The 26,742-nt window shown below is 36.8% G+C and overlaps 1 protein-coding gene across 1 annotated transcript in view; it reads right to left on the reverse strand.

The window, feature by feature from the left end:
- Positions 1-26,742, reverse strand: part of LYST (lysosomal trafficking regulator) — a 100,476-nt gene that overhangs the window by 64,685 nt on the left and 9,049 nt on the right. The window contains exons 2-15 of the mRNA XM_081314041.1: positions 23,035-23,115; positions 21,481-21,679; positions 19,903-19,993; positions 16,711-18,793; positions 14,634-15,591; positions 13,628-13,789; positions 12,777-12,933; positions 11,440-11,666; positions 9,056-9,122; positions 6,997-7,106; positions 5,193-5,616; positions 3,725-3,866; positions 2,487-2,660; positions 112-272 (exon numbers count right to left, since the gene is read on the reverse strand). Of these exons, the coding sequence (XP_081170167.1) occupies positions 112-272; positions 2,487-2,660; positions 3,725-3,866; positions 5,193-5,616; positions 6,997-7,106; positions 9,056-9,122; positions 11,440-11,666; positions 12,777-12,933; positions 13,628-13,789; positions 14,634-15,591; positions 16,711-18,793; positions 19,903-19,993; positions 21,481-21,672 (4,948 nt within the window). The 5' untranslated portion in view covers positions 21,673-21,679; positions 23,035-23,115. The remainder of the gene's footprint in view (positions 1-111; positions 273-2,486; positions 2,661-3,724; positions 3,867-5,192; positions 5,617-6,996; positions 7,107-9,055; positions 9,123-11,439; positions 11,667-12,776; positions 12,934-13,627; positions 13,790-14,633; positions 15,592-16,710; positions 18,794-19,902; positions 19,994-21,480; positions 21,680-23,034; positions 23,116-26,742) is intronic.

Genomic DNA, 26,742 nt, shown 5'->3' on the forward strand with positions numbered 1-26,742 from the left:
ATAAGGCAAGATATAAGTACTGAAAATAAGCCTTAAAACCAATTCCAATATAAGGCACAAATTCAAGACAAGCTAAGAAGCTGTTTCTAAAGAGCAAAAATTATAACTTACCATTGAAGAGAAGCAAATTTCCAAGGCTCCATCTCCCAGTCAACTGCAAAAAATCATCTTGGGATGATATACAATGGCCTGTCATACAGAAGGTCTTATTACAGTCAGATGACAAACTCATTTTTCTTGGAAGTGTATAATCTAAACAAATGTCAGGTTTTCTAAAAGCAATAGAGAGATAAATAAATGTAGCTTTTTAAATGCCAATTTTACTGAAAAAAGGTAATAAGTGTGTTATGTTATTTATTCTTAATTATCCATTAACAGAAGTGGCAAAAAAGAGATTTAAGAAAATTTGAAGTGCTTTCTAACAGTCTTCATCTATTCCAGGGGTTCCCAACCGGGGGTGCGAGAAGATATTGCAGGGGTTCGAAAACTTGGGTTTAGAAGTTTCAAAATTATACTGTATATACATAATTCATTTTGAACTTTTGTAAGGGGTGCGAGAATATATCAGAAGCGTTCTAGGGGTGCGGGGTATAGAAAAGGCTGGGAACTACTGATCTATTCCCTTCTTTTCTGCCCTAGAAGATTGTGACTACTGTAATCCTGCATCAGTAAACTTTGCTTTTCTGCTTCTACTGAAGTGGTCCACATGTAGCAGTAGATATCTGGCAGCAATTCAACATTCTTCAACAATAAGCAAATCAATTGCTAAATGAAAAACCACTTTGACTTTGTTTGTGCTTACAATTTTACTTCAGTTTTCTTTTGCTTTACAGCATTAGAAGGACATGATCCCAAACAGTGAACCCAAAAGGCGGGGGAGGTTTTGGGAACTCAATTCAAGAGGAAGCTGGGTAAAAGGGCAAATCAGACAGCCCTTTTCCTCCACTCAACCAGTCTTTAGAACTGGAGTGCTAGGATAATTAGCAAGAAAAAGAACTGATATTTGTGTTTACATTCATTAGAGAGGGAAGGGATTACAAGAAAGTAAGCACACAATGGGGAATACACACTGAAAGGAATGTACCTGTGTCTGCTGTTTGCCTGATGTGTTCAAGATATGGTCAATTTCAGGCACAAGCTGCAGTTCTAATTAACTAATTAAAGTCATAGCACTGAGCTTGTTAATTTGCTGTCTCCACTTTTTAAGAAAAGCAGCTCAGGAAGAGATTGCTTCTTTAGGCAATTTCTCTATTCTGAGAGGAGTTGACGCACAGATCAGGCACAGGACAACAAGTAGTAATTGACTGTAATGGTGACATGACATGTGACTGACAGACAGAGACTTCAAATGCAGGCAGTTGTCACAAAGTTACTTTTTCATTATCATCACCCTAACTGCGAAAGGTCATTACTTAAGGCAGTCACTAAATGAAGACTACCTGTCAATGTCAATGCCCACAATTCTCTTAAGAATCTCTTCCTTTTCCTGGAGCCAGATCAGCACCTTGATTTACCAGGGAAACAGATGGAATATTGTTCAAAGTGACAGTGGAGAGACTCTTGCATAGATCAGACTGTGTGTGAAGTACATCTGTACTCAGAATCTAAACACCTACTCTGTAACAGTGAAAGTAGGTTACTTCTCTGGGTCCATTGCTTCTCTACAGAATAGGCAATTGCATAGACAACTGTATATTGTACAGCTGAGACCACTGCTTCTATCCAGTATAGGCAATTGTATATAGGCAATTGTATACTGTATAGCTGGGTCCATTGCTCCTCTACAGGATAGACAACTGTATAGGCAATTGTCTATTGTATAGCTGGGTCCATTGCTTCTGTACAGAATAGGCAATTGTATATTGTATAGTTTTCCTTTACCAAGAAATCAGAGAACAGGAAATACAACATGCAATAGCATGCTCCAAACAAGTAGCATTGGAGCTGTCAGAATTATAGCTGGTCACAAAAGTATGATGTCAACAACCACTTGCCATGTACTTTTTAAAATCTCATCAGCTTATGACTCTTGAAAATGTGATATGTGGCAAGGTCAGGACCTCATCTCTTGCCTCTTGGTTAAATCAGGCCCAGGGCTGACAGAGATGACCAATACCTCTTTATGAGAGGAATATATTCCACTACCTAAATGCAATCAACAGACCTTTACTGAAGATCTTTAGAATTATAAACCATCTGAAAAGTTGTCTATGGAGGTTCTTAATCATCCAGATCACTGTTGTCCCAGAGGTGCTTTGTTCAAAAGGCAACTAGACTTTCTTCGTTTTTTTCTTTGAAAATGTTTTGCCTCTCATCAAAGAAGCTTCTTCAATTCTTTGGAGAGCTGAAGAAGTTTCTTAGATGAAAGCAAAACCCTTTCAAAGAAAATGTTGTGTTTTTTACTCAGATCTCAAAAGAATAGACAAAGCTTCCAAGGACCTCCTTAGTTATATGTATATATTATTTATAATCTTGGAAAAGCATACCTCTGACCACAAATCCACAGAGAGAGAGTTCCATGGATATTCTTCTTGTTTTCTGGTTGTTCGATGTACGTTAGTGCCAAATGCTGCCATTTGCCTACAAGGAAGGTATTCTCTGGTGTTTCAGCTTGTGCTAATAATCCAGCTTTCATTTCGTCATTTGGATCCATACACATACTATGAAAATAAAAAGAGAGGAAAAAGTTATCAAAATATCTTTCAAAATATGTATTAAAATTCAATTGGGTATGGCCAGATTAGAGAAAAGAAGGACTAGGGGTGACATGATAGCAGTATTCCTTTATTTGAGGGGCTGCCACAAAGAAGAGGGAGTCAAGCTATTCTCCAAAGCACCAGAAGGCAAGACAAGAAACAATGGATGGAAACTGCTCAAGGAGAGAAGCAACCTGGAATTAGGAGAAACTTCCTAACTGTAAGGACAATTAGCCAGTGAAACAGCTGGCCTTCAGAAGTTGTAGACATTTCATCACTGGAGGTTTTTAAGAAAAGCCCGGACAACCACTTGTCTGAAATGGATAGGGCTCCTGCTTCAACAGTGGTTTGGACTAGAAGACGTCCAACGTCCCTTCCAGCTCTATTCTGATTGACTGACTGATTGATTGAATCCCTTTCCCAATACTACTTTGCTTATATTGTTCTATCATACCCTTTATTGATCCAAGACATAACACAGGAATCTGATTTGCACTTTAGCAATGTACCAACTTATTTTTCTAGAAGCCGCAACTCTATTGTATATGCCACTTTTTAATATTACAAAAACACTATTCCCATCCAGCTGGTTTCTAGGGTTAGTAAAACATAAATGCTAGCAGTTACAATTGATTAAACAGAAATATTATTTTACTCATTGTGCTCGACTCATTCTCTGAACTCAATGAAATATGGTAAAATTAGGGTATCTAAAAGTACAGAGCATGGTAACATTTCATTGGATGTTATAGCGAATCTCTGATGATAAAAGGCATAAATAATTTGATTTGATTTGATTTGATTTATTATATTTATATGCCACCCTTCTCCCTAAAGACTCAGGGCGGCTCACAACAATAAAAACTAAAAAAGAACATGAAAAAACAAAATTTAAAAAAGAATTAAACAGTAGATATGTTCAATACATAGTAATTTAACCCCATAAAACCAAATTTAAAACCATAGTCAGTCCGGCATAAATAATCTCTTCAAATGCATTTTTTGATCTCTAAAATAAGATAATGTACCGAAATGTGAAAGCTCCTGAGTTCACATTAGCCCAGACTTGTATCATCAATGCTTTGGAGCCCAGTGAAAATATATGAAGGCAGCCATCTTCAAGAAGTTTGTCTCCCAAATTGAGGTAATCAAATCCACGTTTGCTTTCTTCTATAACACATAACAGTTATAAAACCAAGCATATCATTAATCAGAATATTATTCCACAAAAGAGAACAATCTGGTATTTGGTATCAAGTATTATACATAGGAGCATTTCATTTTTTTAGTTCTCATAATTTGGAAAAAAATTAAGCCATGTTTAGAATAGTTGCATAAGTAACAAAGTAACAATTGTATAATTAACAAAGAATGAAATTGTTGCAGTGTTGCTTTACTAAGGATTAAAAGCATATATAAATGTTGCTAATACGGGAGCCAATTAAAAGAAAAATGGGAATGCCTCTAAAGCAAGATGAGTATGCTCCTATATTCTCATCCAAATTGATTTAGAAAGAATATATCAAATTTAAAGAACATTCAGATCAAATGGCACTAATATGAGAACATTAAAAGTATTAATTCAAAGCTATGATTAACATCTTTCAAGCAAAAATGCAGTGTTTTGTTTTCTGTATCTATAATTTAAATCTTTATAGCACTAAATACAAATATATATAAAAAAACTGATAAAATGGCACCAACCCCACCAAGATACAAGCCTTTCTCAAAGCTAATGTTAAGTAACAGAATTTAATCCCAGCCCTCCACAAAATTAATAAGCAATATATAAAATTAAGCAAATGCCCACCATTGTGTGGGGCCCAGTAAGTGTGCCCTTTTGTATGATACCCGCCCTTTGAAACACCTCACCACCTGAGAATGGACTGACACAAAGCCTGCTGGCCTTCCAGAAGGTGCTTAAGATCTTACTGTCTGCCCAAGGATGAAGTCGGGAAGCGCGGAAGGTATAGGTCAGACATGTCAAACACAAGGCCCGAGGGCCGGATCCGGCCCACGAAGTGGTTTCATGTGGCCCGCGAAGCCATCCTGGAAACAGTGAGGGAACGGCCCCCACTGCCTTGGCCCTGGCCCAGAGACTCTCCTTCTATCAGAGACCCCCAGATCTGTCCCACTCCAGCCCAGGCCCCCATAGGCACCCTTGATGCGAACGATGTAGAGCTGGCCACGCCCACCCAGTAGGCCATACGCACTCTAGCCACGCCCACCCAGTAGGCCACACCCACCCTGGCCACCCCCACCCGGCCCCTTGAGGGCAACCGCAATGCTGATGCGGCCCTCAATGAAATTGAGTTTGATACGTACTTGACATTGTTTTGAATTTTTTTTCATATTGGGATGCTATTTCTTTTAGTACATGTTGTGGGTTTTTTTTGCAGTTTGCAGTTGTTTTAACGTTTAATTCTCTTCATCACTTAGAGGAACAGTCATATAAATATTCTAAGTAATTGCCACAGCGTTACATGTGTGACTTACCTGCTTCGTCAAAACTATTATCGTGTGAAATTAGTGACTTGCTCCTCCTTTTCATTCTTTTGCCTTTCTCCAAGGAACTGCCTGCTCTGTGAACACATTCAGCGCTAAACCACAACGAGATACTGAATCCTTCAGACATGTGTGGCCAGCAATTTTGTCCCACCAGAGGTAAATGGATTGGAGCCACATGCCACGGAGAGAGAAGATGGTGTGGCAAACTCTCACCCTCTGGTTCTTTCTTTGACTGGACTAATTTTGCTCGCCTTAGTAATGCTACGGTTTTGCTGCCGAGCGTAGGAGCTGATTTTTGGCAAGGGCTGCTTCCTAAACTTGGAATTTGGTGCAAAGGAAATACGATATGTTGTAAAGGCCTCATCCTAGTATTTGCCTCCAAAATCTTTAGGATTCCTTTAAGGAGGATGCCCTAAAAAAATGGAACAAAATAATTAAGAAATGGTCATTATAACACATAATTTGGCTCCCTAATGCAACATTTATGAATGTCAATGTGTCTGCTGATAGCTCCTGCTCACTTTCTAAAAAGTTTTTTTTAAAACAAATTAAATTAATAGAGGCATACTACAAAAGTAAGCACCACCCTCCAGCGTAATCTACTTCTAGCAGAGCTTCTGAGGATCAGACAGAATACAGAGGCATTCTGAGAAAACAAATGTCAGATTAATATGGCTATATAAATGCTGTACGGACAAAATTAAGCACCACCCTTAAGCATAATGGATTTCTAGCAGAGCTTCTAAACTTCAGACAGAATACAGAGGCATTCTGGGGAAAAAATGAAACAAAAGATCAGTGGACCCGTGGGAGGCCATGGGGTTGTCACAAGGAGTCCATAAACGCTTGAAGAAATGTTACGATTTACATCTTGAGTTATCTCTTGGTGGTGCGTGGCAATGGCCTGTGGCCACAAAAGGTATTTAAAGGGAGTCAGCGGTGAAGGAAAGATTGAGAACCACTGCAATAAATGAATATTGCCATATAAACTCTGCATGGACTGTCCTGCCCAGTAGAAAAGCAGGACAGGATAAACAGGATATCTTGGAAATCTAGAAAGTATGGTAAGAAGTGAGCTCATCAGTTTGCTATCTTCCCATCACTGCTATCTACCCATCCACCCAAACTCTCATCACCACCAAAAATCCCTCCATCAATGCACAACCTCTAGGTTTATACAGCATGTGGGGCTCTTCAGAGCATAACCTTATCTCTGAAATTTATATTGTTGAAACTATTTGTAACCAGGTATGTTTTTTCCCCTCTATGATGAAAGAAACAACCACAAACATAAACTGTAACAATAACCTTAAAACAACACTATTTTCAAGCCATCAAATTACTTCCCTGGCTACTTTTCCCTAAATTTCTAAAAAAAAATATTGCCCAAATTTATACAAACTGTTATTATATTTCAGTTACAGTAGCGGTCCCCAACCTTTCTGGCTTGGTGAGTTGATGGGGGGAGGAGGAGAGGGGGTGGTTTGGTGCGAGCAGCAGGTGTGTGTGTGCAGCTCTATTTGTGCAAGGGGGGCATGCACAATGCAGCTGAGCCTGCAAGTATGCTGCTTGCACAAATGGAACTGCGCACGCACCATGTGCTTGCCCGCCGCTCCGTGATCCAGTTCCAAACAGACAGCAGCCTGGCACTGGGCTGTGCCCTGGGGGAGTTGGAGAACCCCAAGTTATAGGATAACATGCTAATTTGACAATCCCAGCAATAAAAACACAAATATTAAATCAATAATTAACTTCCATTCAAAGTACTTCGCTTTTACTATTAAAATCTTACCATAGCAGGTGTTTTTTCTAAAAAGATCCTGAGAAGAAGTGTGAGCTCTTCTGAAGATGTGCTTGAGCTCATCAGAGAAACCAGCAGATCCACTAATATTTTCTGACATTCTGAAAAGCAGAAACATGGTTTTAAAATTATTTTGTATTGTACTAGACTCTTGTTAAATCTGTTAAAAATAGGATGCAATCCAACAAATTTAATCTAATAAGCTACTCAAGTGTGGTTTCTAGAACTTTTCTTATTTGTCCCAGCAGCAGTCCCTACACTGCTGAATATGTATATTTTCTTACTGTATATCAGACGAAATAACTGAAAACAAAAACTACAAAGATTTGTGATTAGGAACAGGTATCTTGCTTCGTCCCCTTCATGGATTACTGCCGTCATGGCGAAGGGGCTTGCGTAATTCAATGAAGGCAAGGCTACGGTCTTCCCAGTTGCAATGTATGGCTGTGAAAGCTGGACCATAAGAAAGGCTGAGCGCCATAGAATTGAGGCCTTTGAACTCTGGTGCTGGAGAAGACTCCTGCGAGTCCCTTGGACTGCAAGGCGATCAAACCGGTCAGTCCTAGAGGAGATCAACCCTGACTGCTCTTTAGAAGGCCAGATCCTGAAGCTAAAACTCAAATACTTTGGCCACCTAATGAGAAGGAAGGACTCACTGGAGAAGAGCCTAATGCTGGGAAAGATTGAGGGCAATAGAAGAAGGGGACGACAAAGAATGAGGTGGCTTGGATGGAGTCACTGAAGCAGTAGGCGTGAGCTTAAATGGACTCCAGAAGAGGGTAGAGGACAGGAAGGCCTGGAGGAACGTTGTCCATGGGGTCGCGATGGGTTGCTTCATATCCATCTGCTGTTTGTTCGCTGCTACAATTTCTGGTGTGTAAGCACCAGTACAAAGACTTCCTGCTCTAGAAGTTTTTTTTTTAACCTAATAGCAATGTAAAAATGTAAACAAATATGGTGTCATGGTGATGATGATATGCACAAGAAAGGGCAGGTGTATTTTAAATCCTTTGGGTTACATTAGTAATAACAAGGGCAAAGCAATAGCTTGTAATAGCTACAAATAATACTATATATTATATTCAGGATCTTTTGCTTGTGGAACTATATAAGTGATATTATATATCAAATATCAAATATGATATAGATTGCGATACAACTCAATCACTTATTATAAGCAGATTTCCCCCCCACCCGGAAGATATTAGACATTTTGTCTTAAACAACATTGTGAGGAAAGCCAGCCTGTCTTCATACCTATACCCTACCCAAACTATGGTAAAAGAAGAAGCGAAGCAAAATCAAGTTTCCAGAGAATAAGTAAAATAATCTATACAAAATGTAATTTCCCAGTCAAGACAGGCAACTGAAGTCACAGGTTATACAGTAAATAATATATTATGAAGACAATATATACTAAAATCAATTTTCTTGAATTAATGTCATTTATTTCATTGTCCTTATATGAGTTTTTAAATTTCTACCTATTTATCTGAAAACATTCATCAAACCAGAAAAAAAAATCAATACAGAATCTTATTGATTTGGTATCTAACCTAATAGAGGCTATTACTTAAGAGGGATGATTGCCCTCTCATGGTTATAAATCTTTCTTAAAACTGAAGATTAAAACTGGTTCTCTTCTAAAACCCATTAGAATACAAAGTAGAATGGAGAGTATTTGAACAGGTAGTTTACAAATTGAGTAATAACTTCTTTCACACTCAATGTAATCATTACCCTGGGGCAAATATGAAGTTAAATGCTCATTTACAGACAAAAGCCGTATATAATCCAATAAGACAAAGCACATTTAAATCTCAGTATTTCATTAGGAATTTACCTTATTACTGTAATGAACTCACACATAAACCAATAAATTGCTTAGCTTTGCTAGACTGTGCTCATATTAGAAGCATATACTGTGAAAATATATATGAGTAGGAACATCTAGCATTTCAAAATGCAGATCTATTCATTTGTATCATAAGGGTATCTGCCAATGTTAAAGCAAATCAAAAGAAAATGTCAATTTTTATTTACAGCTCACCGTGAAAACAGGTATCTGTTTGTGTCAATAAATGGAGGAATCCTCCCAAAAGGCTCTTTACAGCTCCCTATAAAAGAACCGGGGGAAAAATATAAAGAACACTCATCATGAATTAATAAAATATCCAGCAGTAATGGGGATGTACTGCCCAGCAATATTTGATAGCTAAATAAGTAGTAACTCAGCCCCAATGTTCCAATATGTTTTTAACTAAACCCTTGGTATTGCCCTGTTTCCTCAAGTTCATAATTAGGTTTTCACATTATCAAGCTCATTGCCAAGTTATAAGATGCACAGACTGTGGTCTAGACATATAAATATGTCTAACATGTGAAATAATTTGCTCTTGTTCAACCTCTTCTCTAAATTCTAAATTCTCAATCAACACAGTGCTTTCATAGCAAAAGACTGGGTAGTTAATGGTCTCATCCGTTATTCCCACATTTATTCCCAATCTTTTGTTTCCATGCATATTAAGAATGTCAGTATCTCTATTTAACGTAAGGTTGACGCATATATGAATAGACATGAGATAAGCTTGGACAATGGTTTAATGACTGCCGATATCAGAATACAGTGACCTCCTAAAGGTGCTTTTTCAAAAGGCAACTGGACTTTGTTTTTTCTTGAAGATGTTTTGAAAAAGCACCTTTGGAAAACCATGACCTAGATGACTGAGAATCTCCATAAATATGCAGTGACTTCGTTTACCCAATATACTAAAGCCATCCAAATGAACAATAGGAGAATGCACACTGTTGTCTGATTCCTTATCCAACAAAGTCCTTTAAATGTGCTTTAAAGACCCACCTAAGGCCAGGTGTGACATTTAAACTAGGAGTGGCAATCATTTCTAGTTAGCAAGAGGAGGAATTTGAAACCGAATATTAACGTGGTAGTTGAATGACATTCCCCTGTTTGATGGAATATTTCACTTCTAGAACAGCCTGATTTCAGAAGAGATGTTTTCTCTATTTGGGAAGTGAACCCTCTATCAAAAAGAGTTATCTGTGACCCGGAACCCAACGATTTAACATTATGAACACATTTAGAACACAATGAATTATTTAAGTGTTCCAGAAGACTCACTTCCAGAAACAAAACGTTCCTGGAATGCTTTAATTAGCACATTCCTTTTTTGTCCTAGGAACATATTCACTAACAATTCTCCTAAAGCAGAAGATGACAATTGCAAGATATATGGGAATATTAGGATAAGGATTCCTTGAAGGTTTCCTCTGGTTGAAAGGCTGAAGGTTCCTCAAATTGTCAATTGATTTCTCTTTTTTCTATGCTTTGTAAGAATACCTCTCTTGTCCCTCCTGTCCAAGCAATTCATGAACATACAGAAATATGAATATAAAAGCAATATATCGGTCATCTTCTATTCCAGCCATCTTCACCACTTAACACAACAGTCCATAATTAAAATCATGTTTAAATAAACAAAAAATCCACATAATCTGATAAAACAGGAGATACAGCAGAAAACAACATCTCAACTAAAATTTATACTCCCTGTGAAGTGAATGTCTTTTGCAAATAGAAAGTCAGTCAGTGAAAACCATGGCCTGATATTCCAAGGCAGAAAAATTTTAAATATGGTTAGTGAAAGGTCATTTTTCTTGTTCCCATCAATGTAGAGAATAAGTCCTGGATCAACTGTTACAGCATGAGCAACCTAGTGACAGTCTCTAAAGTATTGTGCATCAAGCTCTTCAGCTCTAATATTTTTAATTATGTCCTCAAATGAACCAAGACTTATGCTAGATGCTAGATTAATCCATTGGCTGGGTTGGCATAACACCATTAAATTGATCAAAAGATTGAATCTGTTAATGGTTGAGATGGCCACTTTTACTTTTAATTCTACTATTTTGGAATAATTTGGACAAGCCAAGGAAAATGGGAGCAACCATGACAGTGATTCAGTTTTGGTTGTCCAAGTCATGAAGGATAAAAACATAAAATCAGAACTTACATGGCAGCTGGCTTATTCAAACAAAGTAGAGAATAAAGCCAGAGCCTTGTCAAACACCAAAAGTTTTCCTTCTCATTTTGCTTAGACAAGCCAACAGTCAATTTGTCTAGGGAAAATAGATGCAAGTTATGGCAGCAATGCTGAATTTCAAACACAAATTCCCCAAATTTGCATTGTAGCATGCTGTGTGAACTAGGACATAATATTAAGCCATTACAATCTTTTTTTGGGCAACTAGATTTCGTAAAGTTGGTTTTAATGAGTTTTTGTAAAGTTGGTCTTAAAGGTTTTTAAGACTCTGAACCAGACTACCATAATGGGGTTTCTTTGATTGGGACAGATGAATTTTGTCAAGCTGTGTCTGTACCTAGTATGTTGTGTGAACCCAGCTACAAGGATATACCTGTTGCATTAGTAATGTTGCATTTTTTTCCTTCAACCTGACTACTTTCAAGAAGCCGTGGAAAACATGAGTGAGGACATCTAGGCTTGGACTGCCAACAGAAAGTAAATGTAATTCCAGCATACATAGTTCAGGATATATCAATTCTCCTTGAATAATATTTTCAGCAAGATCACTAGGAACACTGCAGTAGCCAAAACATCCTTGCTCCCTTTTAATGTCTGTTCCTGTAAAAAAAGACACTTAATTATATATGGGAATTCCATTATTCAGAGACTGTTTGCCCTACTTATCTTTTTTTGTGAGTCTTATCCTATTACCCAACAATGATGTTCATTGCGATAGGACGGATTTATTCAATCAAATATTCTACACAGTCCAAAGTCCTAGATAAACTTGAAACACTCTCATTGAAATGTAAAGGTAAATCATATACACTCATATTCAGTGCGTGTCTTAGCATATACAGACATTGCACATTAAACGATAATACCCTATTTTGATGGCTTTTTATTGCTTTACATCTTCATTAGTAATGCTACTTACAAATGCTGTATGACTATTTTAAAAAAAATATTCCACAAAGTGACATTTTATAAAGAGTTGCAGTGTACTACAAAACATCACATCAGGTTTATAGAACATAGCTCCCATAAACAAAAAATAAAAACTCAAGTAGTATTCTTGAGTGACAAAATTATGAAGCAAAGAAGAAATAATGGAAAAAATAATGTAACTGCTTCTGTTTTCTAATAGTAAAGCTATTACAGAACTTTCCAGAACCCTGGTACAGGTGTCATTACATTCCCTTCAATTACCAAGAGCCTTGGTGGAGCAGTGGGCTAATGCCTCCTTAAGTAACACCAGCCGCCTGCAATTAGTGCAGGTTCGCATCCCACCAGGCTCAAGGTTGACTCAGCCTTCCATCCTTCCGAGGTAGGTAAAATGAGGACCCAGATTGTTGGGGGCAATTAAGCTGACTTTGTAATAATGCCGCTTGGGGTGTGTGTGAAAGCCCTAATAAGCAGGCATATACATAGAATGAAGGCTACTGCTAAGCTTGTAAGCCGCCCTGAGTCTTCGGAGAAGGGCGGGATATAAATGGATTAAAATAAAATAAAAAATAAAAATAAAAATTTATAATTCAAACAGCAAACGATAATGATGAACTACGAGAAGAAAAAAAATAGCAAAAGTCTAATATGGTCAGTTTTAAAAACTGTTACACAACACTTGAACAGGGGCTTAGGATCATCAACTGTGGGGAAAAATACTCTACGATTTGCTATTTCAGTGCAAAAGGGATTTAAAAAAAAACTCCGAGCTCAAGTACTTGCCTTCATCCTTGCTTTCATTTTCGTCTGAATTACTTTCACTATCGGCATCATAGCCTTTTTCTTCAGCAAAAAATTTAAAACAATAGCATTGTGATTCATCAGCTTCTTCAGATATATCATCAGGTCGAGACACAGGCTCCTTTTCAGACTGATGGATCTGGAATGCATATTACAGATGTTTAAAATATGCAATTAGAAATTAAACTACAATGTATTCTCATAGATTCTAGGTTTCTTTTCACGGAGAACGATGCTGAAATATTGACAGGTAAAACAGGATAGAAAATATCTGGCTAAATATACTAACCCCCACTGCCAGTTAGGCACCTAAACGCCTTAATATTTTAGATTATACATATGTATGCAGAATGTAGCAGACAAAACAGAAATACAGGGGAATTCATGCTAGGGGGAACAAATAAATGGGAAGGCAGCATTTAGACTAGTAAGTTTGATACCTTGTTTTTTTTGAAATTTGCATTCACATTCTGGCTTACTGTCTTTTAGTTCACCATGCATCCTAGCTTGCCCAGTTGTTTTGCAGAGTTAACAAAATAAAAAAAAAAGATGCTAGATCAGACTAAAAATCCTACCTAGGCCAGTATTCTGGTCCAGGTATTTACAAAACTTCTAAAAAATGAGACTGTATTTAAAAAGAATATGAAAGAGGAATCAAATTGTTGCAGAAATCTTGGAGGTTACTCAAAGTTACCACAATAATAGCTCAGCTACAATGTGTATGCTACCTATTTCAAAAGGATGCCAAGATGCTTAAGAGCAACCTAATAACTGCAGGGTCTGGGACAAGTAGGCAAACAATTTAAGAAACAAGTAATTTGAGCCAGTTATACCTTTTCTTTCTTTTCTTCTGAACGATCCAGATCAGTAAAATATGTTCCCAATGCAACTCGAAGCAAAGAATCAAATAAAGGCTTCACCAACTCCGTTTCCATTACTCTAGCTTTAGTAAGCTGTTCCCTCATTTCAAGTAATATGTCTTCCACACAAATGTTCTAAAGCACAAATATTCACTTTTAATCTATGGAAAAGTTATCAAAACCAACTATAGTTTCTTCTCTCATTTGTATTCTAAACTGATGCTGAAAACAAGAACCAACAATCATTTCTCAATGGGCTTTTTTTGCGCGCTGTGCTCCCATTGCAATTATTTCCAACTAAATTGTTGCATTCTAATATGATATACATGATTTAATTTAAAAAAAAACCTACAAACCAAGTTAGTAAAAACAATAATGCATTACCTTTGGGTAAAGGATACTACAATTTCTACGTCAGAAATTGAAAAGTACACAGAGAATAAGAATTCATGCTGATTATTCCTTGGCAGCTTTTATTTTGTTCTCAGAGACGCTTTATGGAAATGCATTTCTATCCATTTTCTAGGCAGTTATTTGTATTAGTCCTCTATTGTATTATTATTTTCTCTCTCCTCAGAATTACCTTATTAAAAGGAATTACACTCCCTTCTCAGCTGTCCATTTGCAGTTATATTCTTGCAATGGACTCACCCAAATTACTTGTACTTATTATTCACGCAGGACTCCCCCTTGATTTTATCTCTGCCACAAGCCCTGCCCTACACCCAACCTCCCCTTCCCCCAAGAATATGGATAACTCACAGCACGAAGGAAGGCATGGACTTTTTTTGTTGTTGTTGTTGAAAAATGCCATTCTGTCAACTGATACATTTGTAAACGTCATTAAACTTAAAAATTCTGCCTGTCATGAGATACTTATTTCAACATGCCAAACTGACTTTTCTGATCCACTTTCTAAGGCATCTGTCAATTAGAACCTGCAATATCAATATTTCATGAGGTTTTAATGGCACAATACCTGAAGAGACTCCATTTCAGCCTTTTGCTGGAAGTTATTTGCACTGTGTAAACAAATTGCCAGCAGAGCTTCCAAAAGTCTTATACCTTGCAGCGACCAGCCATTTTCTTGCATTAAGACATGTTTTGATTCTGCAGTGTCATCGGTTGAAGCTTGCTCTGTCTCTGAATGCTGATAAGAGATCAATTTCTGTTGACCTACATTGCCAAAATTTTCATCAGTATGACTGTCCGACTGCTCTTTCCCACTGTTCATTATCAACTGCGATGAGCAATTTTTGAAAAGAAATTCAGTACCTTCTTCCTTTTCATCTTTCATGCCAAGTTTCTCAATAATCATGGCTATTAATCTGTGACATACTTCAAAACCACCAAGTCTATGGAATTGTCTTTGGAATACTGCATTACGGAAATAGATTGAGCGACACATTGACCAAGTATCTGCTGCCCTGTGTATATGTTCCAAGGAAGGTAAAGTCAAACTTTCAAATGACAGACATGGAAGCTTATGGCTGAAAGGTTCACTAGCGGTACTATCATAACCTGAAGTATCTTCAGAATCATTTGTTGAATCTCGATCAGCCTCTGCTTCCTTACTTACGCATAAAAACGTAACACAGAGAAATATGTTTATCATGTTGAGGTGAACATCTTGACTGACTGATCTCTTCTTTTTCGGATTGACTTCTTTGAGTCCAGCATAAAATTTACTTAGGCTCTGAGGCACATCGGAAACCATTTGCCGTCTATGAACTGAAACATCCAAGTCTAAGGCAGGCACTTTTTCTTCACTGTCCAAGCCATCCACATCTGGCATCAATTGATCTGTCTGCTGATCTCCAAGGGACAATATTAACGTTTCAAATACTTTCAATGAGTATGCTCTCACACTGTCCAAGTAATTTAATTCAATTATTTGATTTATGCCATTACAGCTTAAAAATAATTCTTGTATTATTCTGTGGAGAAAAATATAGTTTAAATTGTTATCAACTAAATGAAAGAGAGAGAAAGAGTAATAATTTACTATAGTGCTATACGTCACAGGGGGAGGGCTTATTAGCTCTAAACTTCTAAATTCCTTTACATTTTTTTCATTCATAGTTTATTGTAGCTAGTACAGGATAAGCTAGTGCACAGGCCCCCAACCTTTTGGGCACCAGGGACCGGATCCGTGGAGAGAAGTTTTTCCACAGGCCGGAGGGTGCGTGGTTTTGTGTGCTGCCTGCATCTTGCTGATGGGGCTTTGCTTGTTTGTGCAGACCGGCTGCTGGTGTGCCACAGCCCGGTACTGGTCCACAGACCGGGGGTTGGGGACCCCTGAGCTAGTGGGAAGAGGAGAAGGATTCAATCAGCAGCTTTCCCAATCCTGGAGATGACAAGGACTGAATTTGGATGTTCTAATCCAAAGCATGTGCTATGCTGCCAAGCTATGCTGTGCTGTGCTATTCATATTTCAAAGCACAGCTTCAGTAACTAATTGCTACATTTTTAATAACAAATGAAGAAAGCAATTGAGAAGTGGGATGTAATAAGCATAGTAACATACAAGCTTTTGTTGGAATACTAGACTTTGGTCTTAAACATACACTATGGGAAATATGGGATATGTGCTTATATATTTTTAAATACTACAAGAGCTGATTTTTCTATCAAGCAATAGTTTTCATAACATTCAGGAGGGTTTTTCTGGTAGGACCTTAACCGTCTGGAAATATATGTGCTTATTTATCTTTGAAGATGCAAGACCTATTATTAAGAGAGAAGAAAATAAATGTGGCCTCATATAGATTTAGTGCAGAAATAAATTCCAAAATTGGGCATTTATGTAAATCTAGTATGGAATATAAACTTGTAAATACTACACCAATATAACTCCTTTAACTCAGTAGGGCCAGAAGAAGTTTAATCCAAGGCCAATTTAAAATGGGAGCTGTAGGAGTTTATGACTTTACCCATCATCTACATTTACTATCACTAGCGACATTCCTAGCATCCAATTTTATTATGCCAAGAAGAGCTATGGAAAAAACTAGCCAAATATATTTGTTCCTCCCCAATGAACAAAATGAACAAACCTGGATTTAAACAGCATCGGTAGAGTCTGCAAATAGATCTGAAGGACTTCCTGAGGCAAACACCTTTTTTGATAGCCACTTGTTTGACTAAAAGCAGTAGTTGCATCAGTTTGTTGGGAGTAATGAGCCAACTCAACACCTCTCTGGAGCACTGGGTTGAATATATAATTGTACAGTTTCCACTGAATAATCTCATTGCCTTTTTGGATCAAACTACAAATATGACTAGCAATCTGCATGCAACGCAATTTGTCATCATCCTCAAAAACAAGGCTCTGATAGGCCTCCAAGGCATCCCATTTCAGAAACATATTTTCAGATCCTCTGCTAGGCAAAATTCCTTGAAACCTGTATGGAGCTGATGAACTTGACACTGATACTTCAGTAGCATTCCCATGTAGGAAGTCATCAAGTTCTGCAAGTTGATCACAGTCAATGCTACAGATGTTGCAAGAGGCATGCGTCACTTTCTGGGAAATTTGCAATCCTCCAAGTTGATCTAAAATAAACTTATTAAGGATGCTTAATATATGTGGCTGAAAATTCTTGAATGTTTGTGATCTGAAGGAATGAAGCAAAGGGCTAATTACTGATTTAGGATCCATGCAACAACATATGCCTACATTGTGGATTCCAGTTAAGATCTGAAAACATGTACTGTTCAGAGAAAGTTTTTGCAGCAACCTCAGACACTGATGAGCACAAACAGCAATGCAGCAACACCGGTCAGGATAATGAACTTCCCCATCAGCTGTTTCTTCAAAAGGACTCTTAGAAGCTTGACTTTTAAAAGTAGAAACAGGCAATCCTGAGAGATCTCTGTGGTGATGCATGAAGTGGGAATACTCACATCGTCTGTGCCGTTTTCTTGTACACACAGACTGATGAAGTTGTTCTGATTTTACCTTTTTGATAGTGCTGATTATTTTCATAATGCTGTTGATGAGGGCTTTGAGACACTCTGATGCTTCTGTGTTGACCTCTGTGCCTCTTGCACATAATCCTTCCATCTGGATTGCTGTGGTTTCAAACAGTTTGAAACCCTGCTGCTGTATGAATTCGTGAACCAGATCCATGGCTTGGCTAAAATAAATTGGATTAGAGGCTGCACTCTGAAGACAGCAGATTAGAATTTGCAGAACTCCTTCTATGAACTCAGGCAAAAGAAGGAATCTGTGGCGATTCTGTGAGAAAAGGTTAACTTGCATTATGTTTTGTAAAGTTCCTTGTGATCTTGAAGCAAAAGGATTAAATAGTGTATCTAGAATGCATTTCACTTTTAAGGCTGCTTTAAGTAAATCAGTAAGATTTTTTCTCAAATTGCCAGGCATAGTCTCGGCATTATTAACATCCATTGCCATAAGGTGCAGCACTGTCCTAAAGAGCATTCTCTGAACCAGAGCAACTGCTTCTCCTGTCCAACTTAATGAAACAGCTTCATTTTCAGCAGCACTATTTATATTATAACAATCTCCAAGTTTAGATAAGAATTCCGTTAGTGTGCCTATCACACTGGCTGCCAATGCAGACTTGTGGTTCAATGCAATATCAAACTTACATATTTTTTCTAACAAAGACAGCAAAACACGGCACAAATCAAAGGGAGAGTTGTCTAAACAACTGGCAGAAGATGTAACTGACACGTCTGAAGCCTGAACAATACTTTCTTGAGCTGGAATGGACTGTTGAGAGTTTGTATTCTCCCTTCCATAATTACAACTTTGGACCATTTCAGATTCTATAAAATTGCCTCCACTTGTTACAGATTGCTCTTTAGACTGGTTTGCTAGAAGAGGCTGCAGAAGCTGTGGTCTCCTGTGCCTTATCATAGTGCTAGTCTTCTCATCTGAATTGCCTTCTGAATCAGAGGTGGAGATTTGGGATTTCCTTGCATCCCTCACCGAATATCGATGAGTAGTTTTGCGCTGGCGTCTGTTCTTCCAAGAAGTATTTAGCTTTCCAGAAGCCTGAGCAGACAGATGAACATTTTCTCCTATATTTTGTTTTTCCTGAGTAAGTTTCAGAGAACCTAGGGTTGTCTCTTTGGTCAAACATACTTCAACAGAGAAGGGCAGATTAAAATCTGTTGGAAAACAGGAAGATTATTTCAACTAACACTAGAATCTCACAGCTTGAGATACAAATGTTATCATCATACAAATCTAGAAGCAAATTTATCACTTACCAACCTATCACTCATAAGATCTTTAAGGACTGAAAGCTATGCAGAGGACAAGACCTAATTGTGTAATATATGCACCTAAAACTTTTGACATGATCTAAATGAATGCTATTAAGGTTCACCTTGTAATAAATATAATGTATTTAGTCAATTCAAATGTGTCCTGAACCAAATTCATCTTCTTTTTGGTAACATATAATAAGAACTATAGTTTTTAAATATGAAGTGCTATACTTTTTGTTTTGAAGAAATAATTTAATGAAACTAGCTGAAAGAGTACACAAATTTCACCTGTAAGTTTAGCCCTTGAACATAAAAACTGATACCAAACTTTGCATATGAACTCTTTAAATCAAAGCTAAAAAAATCTCAGCCTAATTTCAGACACAACTCAGCTCAGTACCCTATCCACAATGTATGACTCTTCGTTTTTCCAAGTTGTCATGAATATTTACGAAACATTTTTAAAAGTATTTTATGATAATTGAGATGCAGCAGAATAAAATCATAAAAGCTCTATGTATTAAATAACCTTGCTTTTATATAGTTATATGTACAGAAATTTTAGATGTTCATTAATCTGTGAAAATAGGGATGCGGTGGCTCAGTGGGTTAGGACGCTGAGCTTGTCGATCAGAAGGTCGGCAGTTTGGCAGGTCGAATCCCGAGTGTCGCGTAACAGAGTGAGCGCCTGTTACTTGTCCCAGCTTCTGCCAACCTAGCAGTTCGAAAGCACATAAAAATGCAAGTAGAAAAACAGGAACCACTACGGTGGGAAGGTAACAGCGTTCCGTGCGCCTTTGGCGTCTAGTCAAGCTGGCCACATGACCACGGAGACGTCTTTGGACAAGCGCTGGCTCTTCGGCTTTGAAACGGAGATGAGCACCAGCCCCTAGAGTTGGAAACGACTATCACGCGTGTGCGGAGGAACCTTTACCTTTACCTAATCTGTGAAAAATGTACTTAAAAATATATTTTAAATTCATGCATCAGAATTACAGAGAACTTACCTATGGCCTTTTCTTTCTCCACAGGTATTTTCCATACTAGCGGCAGAAGTGATAGAAGGAGAGTAAGAAGGTCTTCTCGACAGGTAAGCTCCTATTAAAGAAACAAAAGTGCATACTTTTATGATAATTTAGAAAATATAATTTACCACACATTCATAATCAAACCTGGATTAAAAGTTTATTTTTACTTTTTTCAAAGCTTCTAATGCCAATTTACAGGATTCTGTCTTAACATTTTAACCATTTAAACTGAAGTGAAAAAAATTACAGGTAATCCTAAAAGCAATGACTGTAATGGAGCCTCATCGGTCCCCTTTTTCAGGTCAAGCAGTCATTAAGCGACCAATCATAAATTGAGGACTACCTATAATTCAATAGAGCTCTATCCTGAGAAATGTTCTTTCTTCCATTTCTCAAAATTTTCTCTATTTCTTTCCATTTGACCTAACGTTTAGTTTTAAGACTAAAAATGCCTTACATAATCGGTGCGTTCCTCAGACTTCCTCTTAGGTTTCAACACAGCTAAATTCACAATAACATTTTAGAATAGCTGGCAGAAGTTTGGAGTACTGTTTCATAACACTTCTACGCCTCCTTCCCATTTTCAGACTACTGTATTTTTCTAAGGCAATTGCTTCACAGAATTCAGTTTTATTACACACTCCTTTTAACCTGTACATGAGTAACTTGGGAGTTGCCCTGCTTTACCTTTCTATTTAATCCAGGTGAGACAACAGATACCCTGATCATTTTTACCAGTTATTTTTAGATGATACCAAGGCCTACATCAATTTCAATCATGTTTTTCTTTGATCTCTGGATAAGTTGGTAGATTTTTCTTTTTACTAGCTTGATTGATTCCAGAAAATACTAGCGTATAATGGGTTCTTGCCTTGTCTCCAAATACTGTTTAATATTGACATTAAAATGATAAATGAAAAGCCAAGTTTGGAAAAGAAGACCATTAGTGTGACGACATACAGCTGCAAAAAATATTGTATAGCCACAAAAATAAAATAGTAAAAAATAGAAGTAATATTGTCTAAGACAGTAATGGCTTAATCAGGCTATTAAATTTGTACTGGCTGTGTTTCCATGGCAGGTTAACTTGACAAATTGCAACTCTGGTTTGTTTTTAAATAACAAGATATTTAAACCTGCTTATTTACTTCATTTATGATTCAATGTATTATGAATACTCTGAAAACATTACCAAATTTAGTTAACCACGAGTGAACTGGCTGGAATGAAATCCTGTCCTTTAAGTCATTCATATCTGATTACTTCATGTGGCAAAAAAACCCCCACCATATCCTACATTATTAGTACAATGGCTAAAAGCTACAGCACTGGCTCCCATCTTATAACGTTGGCCTAATAGAAGGCTTTTCTGTGAACCATACAACAACACCAGTCAGCTGATTGGCAAATGCATTTGTCATCCTGATCCTGGCTGATGTAAAAATCCAATTTCCAAACAGAATAAGAAAGTGATCCCAATTAGTCAGTCTTCCATTCAAATAGATATTGTTCTAGCTAAATGCATCATATTTTGACAAATGTGAAAACAACGTTTACCTGGTCAATGATGGAATTAAGCTTAGTAAGCAAAATGAATCCACGTCCTTGGATAAGATATTCTCCAAGGGCAGCTATGTGTGTTTTCTCTTCCTCTTCCTCCCTGGCTTCCACCCTTTGGTCCACTGCATTACAAAGATGGCTGACATCAGACAAAAACTCTCGTGCCAGAGAGTTACTCGCACTGCTCATGTCTGAGCTGTCACAAATAAACAAAAAAAAATTAACATTAAAAAACATGATTTCCAAAGTTGTAAGGAAACTAGAATAACCTATATAGTTTGTATAGGTATCATTTTTTAAATTTGTGCCTTTGAGTCAGTTTTTGACTCCTGATAACTGCCTCAACTAGTCCCTGCAGTTTTCTTGGAAAGGTTTTTTTGGAAGCTGTTTGCCATTGCATCGTTCCTATTGTATAATTTAGCAACCTAAAATAGATTCATTTGTCAGCTAACTGGCTGCTACTATAATCTATATTATGGTACTAAATATTTTGTTTGCTAGATTAGAATATTTTCCCCATATATTAGACAAAAGATACGTGAGAAATCATCTTACATTGCAAGACTGACATCAGTATTTAATCATTATTCTAATTAAACAATATGCATGTTATTGGGATACATAGAGGACAGGTACTTTTTAAAAAAATAATTTATACAATAAGCTAACATTTGTTAAACAAAATGATAGAAGCATTTTCCACTGCAAAACTGTTCAGTTTCAAATAAATAGACATTAAAACAGTTTGAAAAGCTATTAACAGAATTGGCTTTGAATAAGCTATGGTATAATACATTCTGTTCTCATCTGAGCTGGATAGAAGGAGAAGAGAAGAATAGAAAGATTAAAACAGAAGCACGTTAGAGGAAATATATTTAAAATTTATGCACAAATTTAAAATTCTAAAAAGTTGCATAACAATTAGGATGGTCTTCATATCCGTTCCCTGAAAAGAAAATTTGTACAAGGAATGCTATATTTATCTGCTTAAAACAGCTCTTTCTCCAAAAACCTTCCTAGGAAATTACTTCTAATGCATAACACACAAGGCAAAATATACGGAGATCGAAGAAGAGTGTCCTTTATCAATTCAAATTTACATAAGTCCAAGTTGGAAAGAAGGAAGTGTCCGTACATGGTAACATTATAAAAATTGGAAGCGATCTTGAAATTTTATTATTCACTTTATCCACAGTTAAGACACTAATGAAATATGATCTAAGATACACACATATTTAACTTTTCTTAAAAGTCAAGTAAGATGTATGTAAGCAGTACTCAAAAGATATGTATGTTAATTTTAGTCTGTAAAGTATACCCAGTTTAATTAAGACACATGAAAACCTATGCAAGGTTTAGGGTCATAGAAATCATCCTGTATCACAGGAAGACCTACTATTTAACTTTTAAAATTATAATTTATTTGTTTTTGCAAACAGTAGAATTGCAATGGAATTATCCTGTTTTCTACAATCTTTACCCTGATCTTGATTAAGTACACTTTCATGCTTATTTTAATATCTTAAGAAACACTCACTCCCCAAAACTCACCAGATTACACTTCCTCTCTCATTGATAGTAATTATCAAGCGTTAAATAGATACGTTCTCAGTACGTCTGTTAGCAACTGACCTGTAAAACAAGGCATATATGAAATAAATAAAAGCTAATAAAATAATGTGTCTATAAATAATTGTTAGAATTCTTCACAAATTAAAGGCTTGCTTACAAAACACAAATTACGGTAATTCCTAATGGCTGCATATTGCATGCTGAATGTTTAATCTATACTGCTTCCAAATGGGATCTGTATACAGAAATCAGCAGAATACAGAAACTAATTAACTAAAGACAAGCTGTGTTCAAAGTGAACAGGTGAAAAGGTAATTAGGAAATGACCCCAAATGAACATTACAGCTATTCCAATCTCAGGTGTTTTTTAAAACAATTTCTATTGAAAATTTTAATTTACTATAATAAAAGCAAATACAAACTAAACAATTTAGTTCCCACAAAAGACTGCTTATTGATATACTTATTTCCTGGACTTGTGTGTTTTTGACCTTAAGACTTTACCTAATTTATTAAGAAACAGAAAAGGTAATTAATAAAGGTTATGTTTTAAAAATGTACTCTAATTTCTCTAAAATTTAAATGTTCTTTCAAAGAAAACTGATTTAGAAAGAAACAGTTTGAACAGACAGGTGGTAGTAGCTTCCTGCTACAACATCTCTCCCAAATTATTTCTTCCAAATTCACCCTTGCAAAATATTCAAATGTGACCAAAGACTTAAAAATGCTATACAAGCTGAATAAACAGTGTAATAAAAAGATGTAGCAAATGTTTTATTGTACCAAGATTTTTCTGAAGAAAATTTAAATAATAAACCAAGAACACATATTATGAACTAGCATGAATGGAAAATGTACTTTAAATAATTACTGTATTTTGTTTATATGCTTATCTCATACCTGAGGAGTAAAAATAATGCATTTATATCTAACTAAAATGACATAGGAACTGTTTCTCCCTTCCTTCAATTCAAACATTAAGGTGGCATAAGAAGCACAGAAATAATTGTACAAAACAAATTGGATGAATTATTTCAATTGAGCAATCATTACTCCGGGAGAAAAAGGGGGCAAGTCAAGCACTTCATCCACTGATGTGATTGCAACCTTCTAAATGAGAGCAATAGAATGAAAGAAACCACAACTGAACTGTTTGCCAGAAATGCTTTTCTCTAATTGATGTATGCATTTCGATGATCACTCAATTCAAGTTATGTGACTAATAATAAACTTTATTGACTGCACTGCTTGTAAAAGCATACAAATCTTAATATTCCTGCCCAGCAAGGGAAGACACTGAATGCCACATAAATGTGCAAGCTGGACCATAAGGGACACTCCAGAAAGAAGACTGACACAATGGCTAATGTTAACTCAACTTGGCAAATTTCTGGCAACAGTGGACCTGACTAGTGCCTCAAGGCATCACATGCTAATGAGAGCTGCCCTCCAAAATTCTGGATCTACACTTGCAATGGGTTGTGGTCATTGCTTCTGGGAATTCAGAGCAAAGGGACAATGAACAAGCAAGGCTTAACTAGCTTTGCCGTGGCATGGCAACCATGGGTTGAACAACAAGGTGCTGGTGATGACCTATAAAGCCCTAAATGGCTTGGGTCCGGGATATTTGTAGGAGCCTTGGTGGAGCAGTGGGCTAATGCCTCCTTAAGTAACACCAGCTGCCTGCAATTAGTGCAGGTTCGAGTCCCACCAGGCTCAAGGTTGACTCAGCCTTCCATCCTTCCGAGGTAGGTAAAATGAGGACCCAGATTGTTGGGGGCAATTAAGCTGACTTTGCAATAATGCCGCTTGGGCCCCCCCGAAAGCCCTAATAAGCAGGCATATACATAGAATGAAGGCTATTGCTAAGCACATTGGTTTGTGCTTAAATTGTAAGCCGCCCTGAGTCTTCGGAAAAGGGCGGGATATAAATGGGATTAAACTAAATAAAAAATAAAAAATTTGAGGGAGCACCTGCTGCCGGCATCAAGCTCCCTTCGTCCTGTGCGTTCCCACAGGGAGGGTCTTCTCAGGGTACCGCCGGTAAAAGATTGCCGGCGGACAATAGCCAGGGGGAGGGCCTTCTCTGTGGGGGCGCCAACCCTTTGGAACCAGCTGCCTGTAGAGCTTAGGACTGCCCCTGACCTCCGCTCATTCCACCGGGACCTGAAAGCTCTTTGAGCTTTCTGGCCTGGACTGAGGGTATTAATTGGGGTTTTAATTGGTTTTAATTAGGATTTTTATATTCAAGGTTAATATAATCATTTTAATTGTTTTTAATTTTTGTATTGTTTTCTTTAAAAAAAAACACCTTGTGAACCGCCCTGAGTCCTACGGGAGAAGGGCGGTATATAAGTCTAATAAACTAAACTAAACTAAACTAAACTTAAGAAAGCTTATCTTTTTTGCCTCAGAGTGGACTTGGAACAATAATAATTCTATATAAGAATGTGTGCACACAGAGTGTAAAAGAGAGAAAGAGAGGAAAAGAAAAAGATAGCCCAAACTGGAATCAGTACCTCTTGTACCAATTCATACTTCTATAATCAGAATGCCTTCACATAACAAAGAATTTCTGGACTAAGTAGGTTTTGCATTTGTTTGAAAAATTACCAGCCTCTAGCTAGAAAAGCAATATTTCTTTGATTCATATCTCCTGTTCTATTTTGGACCATCGGCTTATCTGTAATCCCTTTAACCTTCCCATATGCATTCTTACTCTTGGTTTTTCTATCTCTCTGCAAATTCAGATGCCCAGGATTCCTTGATCTGCAAATAACTGATATATTTTTTAAAAAAACCTGTACTTATATACTACAATGTTCATTCAAAAATATTTAATGAATTTAAAAGGTACCTCAATGAACTTGACAGCAGATTTTGAATTTGTAATAGAAGTCCTTGGAAAAATGCATATAGTAAGCATCATCTTAAAGAAGTCAAAAAAGGAACACACTTCCTACAATAGTCCTGCATTTCTGGAAAATATATCCTTTTTTTCTTCAGATTTTTATTCATATTTTGGAGAAGTTGGAAATCTGGAGACAAGTGAGTTTTGTAACTGTTTAAGAATTCTTTAACCTTATCTAAGTTCTGCTTCTTTTTATAAAATGTATATATAATACAAGTTCAAATATATGCTCATAGTATGTATAGTACTCCAAAAGCATATATTTGAGGTTGTAGTATAGCAGACAGCAATATGCTCAAATCCCTATTAATGAAAAAGAAGAGGGGTGGATAATAATCGATGATTTTTTAAAAAAATAAAAAAATCAGATTTTTTTTATTTAAATCAGATTTTTTTCATTTAAATTGGATTTTTTTATTTTTATCAAATTTATTTTAATAAAATGTTTTTGGAGTAAAAATGTATTTAAATATAGTTTTCTACTTCAGGTACATTAATAATTTTGTTTATTCAGCATGAAATGGAGCTTAGTTATGTAGCATGAGGCCATATATTCTGCAATATTTACATTTTTGGTAAACTCATTCAATGAATCCAAGCTCTGCAAGCTGAGATAACATGCACTGCACAGATGCATTCACACAATTTCACAGTAACCATGAGATAAATCATAAAATAAAGTTCAGGAGTATTCCTTTATCCCATTGTTTTGCAAATCTATGTACATTACTATCCATCATGGCAGTGCCTGTTAGCGGGCATCCATTCACCTGCTG

This window comes from Vipera berus (genome assembly GCF_964194415.1).
Source record: "Vipera berus genome assembly, chromosome: 1".
Lineage (NCBI taxonomy): Eukaryota > Metazoa > Chordata > Lepidosauria > Squamata > Viperidae > Vipera > Vipera berus.